Genomic DNA, 12,898 nt, shown 5'->3' with positions numbered 1-12,898 from the left:
ACACCATATCTAGGAATAGATCCATTTTAATCCTGTGCTGTGAACACCAACCACACCCTCTATATTACTAGTAATGATTTGCTATTGATGTTAATCCTGTTTTGTCAAAAAGTTACATTATGCTCAGTATATTTAATAAATGACTAATTCCATGTATTTCACATAAAATCAAGTATATTTTTATTCAGATTTTCCTTAAAGCTATTTGGCTTGACTTCAACCCTTAAAGAGTTCAACTTTATGCTATGTAGAAAACTTAGGTTCAATCCCTTGTCAGTGACAGTTGAAGCTTTATTATTCTGACTCATTAATATTTTATGTCTCTATTCCCTATGTACCCAGCTAGATTTTAAATCAGTTGAGGTAGGAAGCAAGTCTTGGACTTAGAATTGTAATATATACCTATTAGAATGATAACCTTATTCAGTATACTTATTTGACAAGTGAAGAACTGCAGCCAAGAGAGGAAGTAAACTATCTCTAAGGTCACAGAGCAAGTTAGAGGTAGAGCAAGGAGTTCTTTTCACCATTTAGTAAGTTTTTCATGGTGATTCATGATCAAAAGGCACAATTAGATCACGAGTTTGGTAGAAACCTGCTTTTCACTTTTGCCTCCACCTCTTCATTCTGCTTCTTTTGATCTAAAAGCAGGAGGAGGGAAAAATCCATTAGAAAAAAATGATAAAAGGAAAAGAGAAGGAAGAAAATGACTGCAAAACAAATTGCTTCATATAATCAGTTGAGTGAGACATTAGCCCAGTAGTGTGGTGGGAAGTGGCAGCTCAAATCCAAACCCTTCATCAAGTGCTACTGAACAGGGGGAGCAAAGGGCTGAGACAGATGAGAGAACAAGCACTCGTGCCGCACCAAAGCTGGGAGACAGTTGTGGTTTGGCACTCTATTGGGTAGCTGTCACATGATGAGACTGAGAATCAAACACTGTCAGCCAAAATTTCTCTAATGAGAAAAATGCTTAGTTCTAGCAAGATGATAACTGAGAAAATGCTGTGTTCTTGGCCAGCTGATACCTCTTATTCCTAAAATCCAGTATCTATTTTGCCAGCAGTGAATTGATTGAAAGGAACAAATGAAAATTTACAGCCATTTTTACATACTTTCTTTAAGTCTTCTTGGGGTCATTCTTCACCCTATAACTAAAATCTGGACGCAGAAGTGATAAAGACTATGGAAATTAGAAGAGGATTGCAAAAACTAAGCATCATGGCAAATATAATTCTATCTGATCATATTTTCTTAACCTATTTATATTTAAGTTTACATAACCATTGATTTCCTCTCCAAAAAACATAACCAGCTCAGTAACAACAGAGGCTTTGTCATATTAGTAAACAATAATACATGAATGATTTTGATTGAATGGCAGACAGGATTGATGTGTTTGGAGAGGTCTGATTTAAAAGGTTGTTTAGTAATGCATTGTTTTATATATAGATGTAAAACGTATAGAAATACATTGAGTGGCAACCCACAGCCTGATATTAATGTGGGGTTTTTTTAGGTCCATGGTGTTTTTTTAAAAACCCAAGCCAGTGTTTACTAATTGAGACATTTTACATTACAAATTCAAACGTTCATCTTTTGTTGAAAAATTAGTAAATCTGACCCACATCCAGCAAGATGACAAGTGATTGCTCTTATTTAGAAGGGAGACTGAGGGTTGTCCTCCATTCATTAATGCACTTCCTCACTCATCAAAGTTTTTGAGTGTTTTCTGTGTGCCAGGTGTTAATCTAGGTGCTGAGAATACAGGAATGAACAAAAGTGACAAAAACCTCTACCTTCATGGAGCTTACGTGCTATCGAGATAGATGGATAAAATATGTGTTAGTGATCATTGCTAAGGAGCAAACAATGAAGGAGATGGAAGGAATATGAAGTTTAGTGTACATGGGGAGTTGGATTGACATTTTAAAGAAGGACCTTACTAAGCAGGTGGATTTTGAATAAAGAGTAAAGGAAGTTACAGAGCTTGCCATGCAGAAATCTGGAGGAAGGGAATTCCAAAGAGAGAGATGGCAAGTGGAAAGGACCTAAGGATGGAGTGTGTGTGGATGTTTGAGGAGGAGCAATGGGTATTTGAGTATTTGATAGAGAAATCTCTTTCTGTTTGTGTCTCTATATCAAAGATTAGGAAAGATCACGAGGTCTTCATGTTTCAAGAATATAAGAAAGTGTATCTCTTTGGGAAATAATGAATATTACTAGGCAAAATATAGCTCTGTTGAGAAGAATCATCTTAAACACAATTATGAAATGAAACAGTGGCAGCTATGACCAGTGTATAGCAATGATGCCAGAAGAAAAATTTAACAAATGGAAAATAGAATTACTATTTCAAAAGGTTTTGTTTTTACATATGCAGACTGTGATCTGCAGTAATGTATCAAGTAGAGAATTTTCTCTGCGTCAAAACCTATAAATGTATTCATAAAGTGTATCAAGAATTACTGATCTGGATAGGTGGTAGAGAGGCATTTGCAGATACGTATCTCAGTAAGAAAGAATTTAGAGAATAGGTTACATGAAGAAAGTTAATCATTTGTGATGTTTTCTGCTGCAGCTGAGAAGAACACAGATATAAACAACAGTGAAATCTCTTTCCAAAGTCAGCGCATAAGACAAAAGTGTGGGATGTTGAAAAGAACTCTTGAAAATCCCTTAGAAGGATATAACACATCGCCTCTCATGAAGTCCAGTATAGTCGGTTTTATTTCCAATGTTGAAACCAGAACTCCCATTTCCTCAGTTGAGCATCAGATGAAATAGTTTCCTATGCTGTGTGAACAAAGCAAAACATGTTTTAAGCGATACAATTCCACTAGGCACAGGGATATAATCACACAGAAGTATAAAGGGACTGAGACCATCTGGGAGAAGATTATGTGCATAATCCTCATCTCACCCTTACCCAAGGCATAGTTCCTGGAATGTAACATTGCCCACGAAGTGTTATTTCGTTTTTCTCCTTATCTGAGTAAATTCAGTTCTGTTTCACCCATTATTTGTACATGCAGTTACTCTACAAAGCAAAAGTAATAGGTGGTGCAAGAAGTGTGAGGTATGATTATTATTCAATGTTGGATTCCTTTCTCTCCAGAATATTTTCTTTATTTAAAAGCTCTTTAGGCATACATTAAGGCAAACAATTAGTGGCTTTATGCACTTTCTGTGTTATATATAACCTATTGTAAAATTAGAATTAATATTACTTTCCCAGTGGTGGTTAAAGTACCCTTTGTTGTGATAGGAGACCTAGATTTTTGAAATTGCCAACTAAAATACTGGGAGGAAAAACATTTTGATACTAAAAGGTTTTCCTTCATTTGCCCTGTACTTTCAGGTAATAACATATAGATCACTAATGAAGGAACTGATTTCTAAGTGTTTAGGAAAATATATCAGATTTGTTGTTTTGTATAGGTTAGGTTTGCTTGAATTTATTGATATCTAGGTGTTACTTTCTGTATGCTTGACTGCTAAAAATAATGGGTGTCTGCAAGATATTACTGGGGTAAAAAGTCAAGCCCAGCAGTTAAAGTCCTTCATTTGACTTCTTAGAGAAGAAAAAAATATGAAGACCATGCCACAGATCATAATCCTCTTTAGAAAATGTTACAGGATGAAGCAGTTATAAAAGTATTTGAGGTCTGAAAAATACTTGGATGTTGATAGGATGTAGTGTTTTAAAGTCATTTCTAAACTATTTCAGAAGGTTCTAGAAAACAACACCTCTATTCACTACCCCTCCCCCAATTCTTTTGAAACTGATTTATGAGATTAATCATCCCATCAGTTTCTTAAGACACTGTCTCCCATATTTATACTTGTTGGGAGTCTAAATTATAAAGCTTGATGGCTTCAGATTTTTTTCTTAATGGTGAGCTAAATAAAACCAGTATTGGGATTCTCAACAAAAGGCAAGGATTTATCAGTCACCTGTGGTGATTCTTCTATAGTCTTTCTTCCCTTTGAAAAACAGTTCTACTAGTACTTTAAGAGAAGCATAGGCCATAAGTGGAACCTCAGTCACTGTGAATTATGTTTGTAGTGCGCTCCCTGGTGACCTCCTCACCTTTCTTTCTGATGCCAGCGAGGTAGATGGTAGTGGGCCTGCCTTGCTGTGGCATACATCAGGTGACTGGCACAGGGAGGTATCCAGTAAGGTGCGTTTTGGGGAGCCCAGTTATCATGGCAATGGTACAGGTAGAAGGAAACTACAGTATTAACTTTGGTGTGTGTAAGGTATCACCAGACTTGCTACTAAATCAAAGATGCCCAGCTTTTATCCTAGATTTTGTGTGTGGATTACTAATTCTCAAAATTTGAGGAGGTTAATTTATAATTCTGAATCTTATCAGTTTTCCAGGAATTAATAACATGTTAATGAAGTAGACTCTATTCTTTTAATTACTAACTTATGTATTTTTAATGTATTCTCTGATTTTTAGGAGGAAATACAATCATTACTAGAAAACTTACATGTTTACCATTCAAATTACTTCCTGGTTTTGAGATGTCTTCATCAGTTCACTTCTTCTCTTCCCAAGTACCCATTGGGTCGACAGGTAACCAAAACTTCCTCATTTGGAATCTCTGCAGTAGGAAGATTAGTAGTTTCTTGCTTTGATTTCAGCAGCATTCAGGCATCAAAATTTGAAATGGATCCAAATCGTGCACTGAGTGCACAGTCTAAATCCATTCCAGCTGTACACATTACTGGTAATTGAAACCGTATTTTTTGTTCTGATGGCCACAACTAGAAGCAGCCACATGAATCCTGGTGGTATTGCTTCCCCTGCAATGTATTTGTCCTAAGGCATTTTAACTTTTTTTCTTTCACACTTCCTTGTCATGTATGCCGAGAGAGCTGATCCCTCACCTTATCAAAATGGAAAAAAGAATCTATTTGAGAATGCTTAATGGTTAACCTTGCATTACACAAAAAAACTAAAAGGGAGGCAGCATTTCTGTGCTTGCAAAATTATGCCCCACTGGCCTTTGTGTCATACTGGAAACCTGTGAACCATCTGGAGAGTGGATGTTAGTAGAGTAATTCTGTATTCCTAAATCTTTGGGTTCTTAACTCAGAGGTTTAGAGACAAATGTAAATACATGTGAATGATTTGTTTAAAGATGATTTCTACCATTAAGCATTCTTTTTAATAATCACATATCATTTTTATTTTATTACTTATTGCAATGTGATCAGTGGTATCAGCCAATCCCAATATGGTCTCATTTTGCTTTTATGTAAATGGTATTCTGATGCATGCCCAGTCTGTAGTCCTCTAAAGATAATGGTTGCTTTTAATAAGGTTTATTTTTTTGTCTTGACCATTGATGATACTTTGACAAACAAGTAGTGTATAACTTAATACATCACTTTTGGTTTCTCACAAATACACTTTTTACTTACAGATCAGAGAGCTGTACTGCACTTGTTTAGAAAAGAACATATGGGATTCAGAGGAGTATGTGTCAGCCTTGCAGCTGCTGAGGTAGTTTGGTTTGTTTTCTTTTTTGTCCGCTGTAAGCCTGCCAATAAGTAACACCCTCCTCCAGAAGTCTGCCTGCAAGAGTTTTCAGAAGTAGCCATGTTGTGTCTAATATCTGTATATATATTGAATTTATGTTTGTGTTTTTAATATAGCAACCATCCATTTCTTTGCTAGCTTTACCTTGTTTATGAACTTGTGATTTTTTTTTAAGTAAAATAAATGTTTTTAGTCAAATATTGACACTACCTGAGGAGAACTTAGGTTAGGTATGGGTTATTATTATTATTTTTTCATTATTTATTTTAGAGAGTGTGCGGGGGGTGGAGGTGGGTGATATATGAAGGTGAAGAAGGGGTAGAGAGAGAATCTTAAGCAAAGACTCCACACTGAGCATGGAGCCTGACATGGGTCTTGTCTCACAACCTGGAGATTGTTACCTGAGCCGAAACCAAGAGTAGGACGCTTAACCAACTGCACTACCCAGGTGTCCTATGTATGGATGATTTTAATCTTGTCAGCTTGATGTCATGGCAGGGAAAGTAGTCATGGAAAGTGAGCTTGCCATGGCCCCAACCAGGATAGGTGGAGGAGCAGTATCACTTGATAAAATGCATCCTATGAAGGAGGCCACTGCTGAACTTGATGAGGAGCAATGATGAGCAAGCAGTGGCCAGCCCTGTCTGCATGAACACTGGATATCATAAGTTTATTTACTTAATGTTATATGAATAAATAAGTTATCTTGGTGTTATTATCAGATTTCAGAGATTGCTTACCACCCTGACAAATTTGCCTTTAAAGTTATAATCCTTTGTTTTTCTTGGCTTTACCTCTCATATATATGGTGACTTTTTAGTCTAACAAAAATAATGACCACTTGGATAATGGGAAAAGGGAAATCAAATGTGAGTTAAGTTTCTGCACACAGACTTATTTTCCTCCGTGAATATAAATGCGTATATGAAAATATCATTAAAAAAAAGTCTGAGAACTGAATATTTATTAAGTCTTGGCTTCCTCTGGGCCCACAAGAAAAGAACAGATGGGCACAGTAGGAGGAAAATTCACATTGAAAGCACTTTAAGTCCAGAGACTTAATAATTCAAATGTTAGTGATCTAGCAGGTGCAGCTTAAGATAGGAAACTAATTTTATGCTATCTGGAAAAATAACTCCCCATGGAAACTAGATTGCCACTGAAAAGCTATGTTTTATTTCATTTTTTTTTAATGCCAGTAAGAGATTTCTGTGTACTTCTGTATGTCAACTGAGACTTCATTTACTTTCTATTCAAGTCAACCTGACTTGCTTGAACACCCAGTTGATTCTTGCTGAGTGTCCTCTTTAATCTTTGTGATTAGTGATTGTCTTCCTTTTCTGGTTGAGTATTCTCAAATTCATAGATTCCTTTGTCAGAGAGGGCTTATTCTTTTCTTTCTGTATCTTTCTGGCATTGGTAATCTTGGGGTACAGGTCAAGGATCAAGAATGCCAAATGCCAGTTCCAAACTAGGGTAAGAAAACACGAGCAATAATAGTAATGGTTATAGTCATAACCACTGTTTATCAAGGCTAGCAGTGTGTTAGGCCCTTTCAGTATCTTTTCCTGTTTAATACACAAGCACACCTTTGTGGCCAATACTGTTATCCAAACTTTACAACTCAGGATACTGAAGCACACACAAGGCTTAGATGATTTGCCTGAGATCTCTTAGTTGATGGAACCAGAATTTTAATCCAGATCTGACTTCATAGCTGTTGTACCTTCCTTTATTCTTTGCTGAAATCTAAAATATGGGTTTTCAGCTCTGAGTAAAAGCAGAAGGAACAAATAGAAAATGAAATTTTAGCCATCGTGCTAAACTGTCAGAAACAGGAATATAAAAAGCTCTAAGGATAAAAGGAGATGCAGCAAGGAGAGGTAAGAGCCTGGGCATTACAAGAATCTGGGAATCTCTATATTGGATTTCTTTTCCCTTTTGTGCAGATTAGATGTGGACAAAAAGTCAGGGTTTAGCATTCTAAGTAGGAATCATCTGAATTTAGGAAACCAGACATCACCTGTCTTCAAACAGTTCAAGTCATGAGAGAAAATAAGATTAAAATGATCACTGAATGTCACTTGGGAAGAAAAACTAAGGTGCTATGGAAACATAGTCTAATAAACATTTCTAGCTTGATTTTTTTAAGTTCCTTAAAAGCAGTATTTCTTGTGAAAAAATTCTTTTATCTGGAAACTGACATGTTTTAAACCACAGATCAACCTGATGAAATATACTGTGACCATTAAAAAGTATTTAATTCCTAGTATTTGTGTGGAACCACCAAAGAATAGTCAAAACGATCTTGAGAAAGAACACAGGGAGACATCATGCTTCTTGATTTCAAACTATATTACAAAGCTGTAGTAATCAAAAGAGTATAGTATTGACATTAAAAAAGCACACATAGATGAATGGAACAGAGAGCTCAAAAAAATTCACAGGTGGACAATTTATAACAGAGGAGGCAAGAATATATAATGGGGAAAGGACAATCTCTTCAGTAAATGATAGTGGGAAAAGTGGATTACTTTCTTACACCGTTCATAAAAATCAACTCAAAGTGGATTAAAGACTTGAACATAGACTTGAAACCACAAAACTAGAAGAAAACATAAACAAAGCTCCTTGACGTTGATCTTGACAATGATATTTGGGCTTTGACACCAAAAGCAAAAATAAATAAGTGGGACTATATCAAACTAAAAAGCTTCTATGCAGTAAAGGAGAAACCAATAATAAAACAAAAAAGCAGCCTATCAAAAGGGAGAAAATATTAGCAAATCATATATCTGATAAGGGATTAATATCCCAAAACCTATAAAGAACTTATACAACTAAATAGATTAGATCCTCGGCCCATTTTTTTAAACAGACATTTTTCCAAAGAAGACATACAGATGGCCAGCAGGTACACGAAAAGATGGTTACCATCACTAATCATCAGAAATGCAAATCAAAATCACAATGATATCACTTCACACCTGTTAGGATGGCTAATAACAAAAAGACAAAAAATGACAAGTGGTGAGAAATAACTTGTACCCAGTGGGTGGAGATGTGAGTTGGTATAGTTATTATGGAAAACAGTGTGGAGATTCCTCAAAAAATTAAAAATAGAACTACCCTTTGACTAGCAGTTCCACTTCTAGGTATTTATCTGAAAGAAATGAAAATGCTAACTCAAAGAGATACCAACACTCCCATGTGTATTTTGCAGCATTATTCATAATAGCCAAGACTTGGAAATAAGCTAAGTGTCCATCAGTGGATAAATGGATAAAGAAACACATATACACACAGTATTTAGCCATAAAAAAGGAAGTCCTGCCATAACATGAACTCAGAGATACTGAGAACAGATTGGTGGTTGTCAGAGGTGGAAGGGTGGGCAAAATGGGTGAAGGTGGTCAAAGAGTACAAACTCCCAGTTATAAAGGAGTACTGGAGATGTACCGTGTGCTATGATGATTGTAATTAATAACACATACTGCATATTTGAAAGTTGCTAAGAGAATAGATCTTAAAAGTTCTCATCATAAAAAAGAAAATTTATAACTGTGGTGATGGATGTTAACTAGATTTCTTATGGTAATGATTCCACAATAAATACAAATAATCAAATCATGTTGTACACATGAAACTAATATGTTAATTATTTCAATTTTATTTTTTAAAAGATTTTATTTATTTGAGAGAGTGAAAGCGTGCACAAGCAGGGGAAGGGCAGACCGAGAGGGAGAAATATATTCCCCACTGAGCAAGGAGCCCAATGCCATGCCGGGTTCCATTCCAGGACCCTGAGATCATGATCTGAGCCAAAGGCAGATGCTTAACTGACTGAACCATCCAGATGCCCCTAATTACCTCAATTTTAAAATGTATTTACAAGATGTTTATAATGAGGGAAAATACCATATCTTGTGAGTAGAAAAAAACTTACAGGATTTTATATCACAGTTATTTTTTAAATGTGTGCAACAGACAACTGATGTGCGTGCAGGGAGCATGCAGGTATGTGTTTATAATAAGATCGTAATTTGGCATGAGTCCATTAGTTCTGCATGTCTTCCGTAAACTTTCTTCTTTCAGTAAACTCTTGAAGCAAGAAAACCAAATCCCTATACAGGATATGAGTTGGTTAATTTTTCACTCAAGCATGTATCATTATATATGAATATATTTCATTTAAAATACCATTTGGGAACAGTAAGTGGTAAAAATGATGCTAACCCAGCACTACGCTAGGTGAGTACACTGGGCTTTTTGTGGTCATCTATGAAAGACCTTAAGAGGAAAAATTTATCTTTCTATTGAAGAAAATTTCTAAATAGCCATCTAGAAATCAAACACGTGACCAAAAGTTTTTTAAAACCTTGCTTCCATAATAAGGTTTTAAGGGTTGCTACAAGTCAGAGTCTTAAACTTACAGGAATTATGCATCAGCTGGACCTGAAGAATATTCTGATCTCATATCAGTTGCCATGGATTACTATGGCAGTGATTCTTGAGTTGAGGGTAATGAGAAGTGTGTCTGTCGTCTGAGGGAATTTATTCTGCCCTTGTCCAATAATTGAGAATTACTCAAGGATTATCTCATTTTCTTCCAAATAAGCCAGAGGCAGAAACATTGAGTTGAGTGACTTTTCTGCAGCTGACAGAGCTGGAATTTAAATCAATCTTCAAAGTCAAGTCTGTTTTTCAGCCTTATTTCAATTATTTGGGAGATAGTATAAAAAGTAATTTCTGTAGGTTTGTGGCCAATTGTCCATGTTCAGAGCACACCACAGATATTAAAGTGAACCAACCAAGCAAGTGCCTATGGACTCAAAACCCCCATCCCACCGTGGCACAAGGCATCTTGGCCCAGGGTATAGATCTATAAATGAACCACAGTGTCTAGTCTGCTTATCCCAAGTGTAACCTTATGAGTTTGCTCTAGAAACAGATTTGTAAATCGAAGTTGATTGATTGCTTCAGGAATTTAGGTTAAAAGAAATTGCCCTAATTTTTGAGTAAAGCTTTTGAGTTAAACAGTAATATATTAGCAGGTCAGTTCAGCTTTCATTGAGTTAAAAAAACATGACCCAAGTAATAATACTAACATTTGATCAGTTTAGCTTAGTTCAAAGAGACTAGAAATTTGAAATCTAAATAATGCATTGTTTCCTGAATTTGCAACTTTAGATGAGATTTCTTACTGTTAAGAAAAACAGTAAACAGTACGGCTCCACAATCTATGTGATGCTTCCTAAATAGCCTAATTTAACTTTTGGTGATCTAGATTTGTCCATGCAGAAGGAATATGAGACTGTACAGTTAAAATACAATTTCTTTCTTAGACCAGGGATTGCCAGTCTGAATTTGCATCACACCAGGTCCTCCACAGTCATCTGTACACTTGTGGTAAAACCAAACAGCTGAATTGTTGAAGTTCATTTTATAGGAAAAAGATGTTGAGAATCATAGTTTTTACAGTACTGATTTTCAAGCCTTAGTGTGCATAAGAATCACCTGAGGTGTATTGAACATGTATGCTTTTACCCTCCCCCTAAAGATTTTTTTTTTAAGATTTTATTTATTTATCCATGAGAGACACAGAGAGAGCAGAGACACAGGCAGAGGGAGAAGCAGGCTCCATGCAGGGAGCCTGACGTGGAACTCGATCCCAGATCTCCAGGATCATGCCCTGGCCTGAGGGCGGTGCTAAACCGCTGAGCTACCCAGGCTGCCCTCCCTAAAGATTCTGAATCTGTTGGGAACCTGGGTATTAAATGCAGAAGGAATCTGCATTTAATAAGCACTCCACCACATTTGGACAGATGATCGGCCCAAAGGACCACACTTTGAGAAACACTGTTGTAGAAAATAAGAGGAATAAGAAGAGACTACAAAAAGGACAAAATGAAGCCATCAAAGGAAAAGAAATGGCTTTATTGCTGGAGAAGCTGGCTGGCTTGAGGGAGGTGATCTCAGATTGGTTCCAAAACTGAAACAAGACATTCCACTGCTAAAAGTGAGCAGTGGGTTTTTATCTCAACAGACACAAAAGATATGAACTTTTTAAGTTTTTCTTTGTGAAATATTTAGTGCCTACTAATTTCTGCTCGAAAATGAGCAGGTAGCTAAGAAATGTTCCTTTAAAAACTCAGAAATTGGGATCCCTGGGTGGCGCAGCGGTTTGGCGCCTGCTTTTGGCCCAGGGCGCGATGCTGGAGACCCGGGATCGAATCCCACGTCGGGCTCCTGGTGCATGGAGCCTGCTTCTCCCTCTGCCTATGTCTCTGCCTCTCTCTCTCTCTCTGTGACTATCATAAATAAATAAAAATTAAAAAAAAAACTCAGAAATTGCTAATCAAACTTAATTTGACAACTTTTTTCTTTTGGAAAAGAAATATAGGAGATATATAAAAATGTAAAAGTATATAGATCAATAATATGAATATATTTTAGTTTACTAAAGTCATTTCTAGCCATATGATGTAATTTAATTTACTTGTTATGACAAACAGGAAAGAGCATGGTTTCCTCAAAGGGCACTATTACTTGGGAGTAGTGCTCTCTTACGTGAACCAGCTTGTCAGTAGAGAAACTATTGTTCACTAAGGCCTGAGGTCATCAAACGACGGGGGGGGGGGGGGGGGGGGGGGGGGCGGGCAAGGCCATTTATTGCCTTGTTCAAAAAAGGTTTTTTAAATGCTTGATAGGTAGAGCCACTGATGTGACTACAGAGATGACCCTGGGTCTTACGTACACTGAATTTTGGTCAAGTGAGAGATTAAGGTGGACAAGTAGGCAGTTGCAATGCAGAGTAGTAAGTGCTGTGACAGGTGAGGTCTCAGGGGCTAAGGAGCTAAAAGGCTGGATGGTGAACCTTCATTAAGGAGGTTGAGCAGTTTCTCAGAGGAAGTGGCATCTAACATGAAATATCAAGGCTTAGAGGCATCAGGCATATTTTTGGTTTCCATTTCACCTGTTACCATATATAAATGCTTTGTTGTATTGTCTTTGAAGATTTCTGTGTATATGGTTTTTTGTAAGCTTTTCCTGTTTCCTTTTTAGTCTTCATTGGTACATTTGCCGGTTTGAGTTTTTGATATTTTTAAAAGGTTGATTAATGAAAATGTCCGTTTAAAGCCTGAGAACTCATTATTTAGAGGACTTTTGCATTAGCCATGGATTGACCATTTTCTCCTTATTGCCTGTTCTCAATCAGGCATTTATATAATCAGTACTTAACCAGGAATTATTGGCTTTCTGCATCATGAAGCAGAACACTCAATTGCCCTTGAGTGATTGTTTTTAATGATTGCTAAATGATTCCCTTTCTGTCTTAGTTA

General features: G+C 36.5%; 1 protein-coding gene across 5 annotated transcripts in view; it reads left to right on the top strand.

The window, feature by feature from the left end:
* The window catches only part of ORC3 (origin recognition complex subunit 3), a 61,034-nt gene that overhangs the window by 30,283 nt on the left and 17,853 nt on the right, over nt 1–12,898 (top strand). For all 5 annotated transcript variants that reach the window (XM_077903119.1, XM_077903118.1, XM_077903120.1 and 2 more), the window contains 2 exons: nt 4,470–4,586; nt 5,440–5,519. In XM_077903119.1, coding sequence (XP_077759245.1) covers nt 4,470–4,586; nt 5,440–5,519 — 197 coding nt within the window. The remainder of the gene's footprint in view (nt 1–4,469; nt 4,587–5,439; nt 5,520–12,898) is intronic.

This window comes from Canis aureus, chromosome 7 (assembly GCF_053574225.1).
Source record: "Canis aureus isolate CA01 chromosome 7, VMU_Caureus_v.1.0, whole genome shotgun sequence".
Lineage (NCBI taxonomy): Eukaryota > Metazoa > Chordata > Mammalia > Carnivora > Canidae > Canis > Canis aureus.
This window is presented reverse-complemented; position numbering and strand designations above follow the sequence as displayed.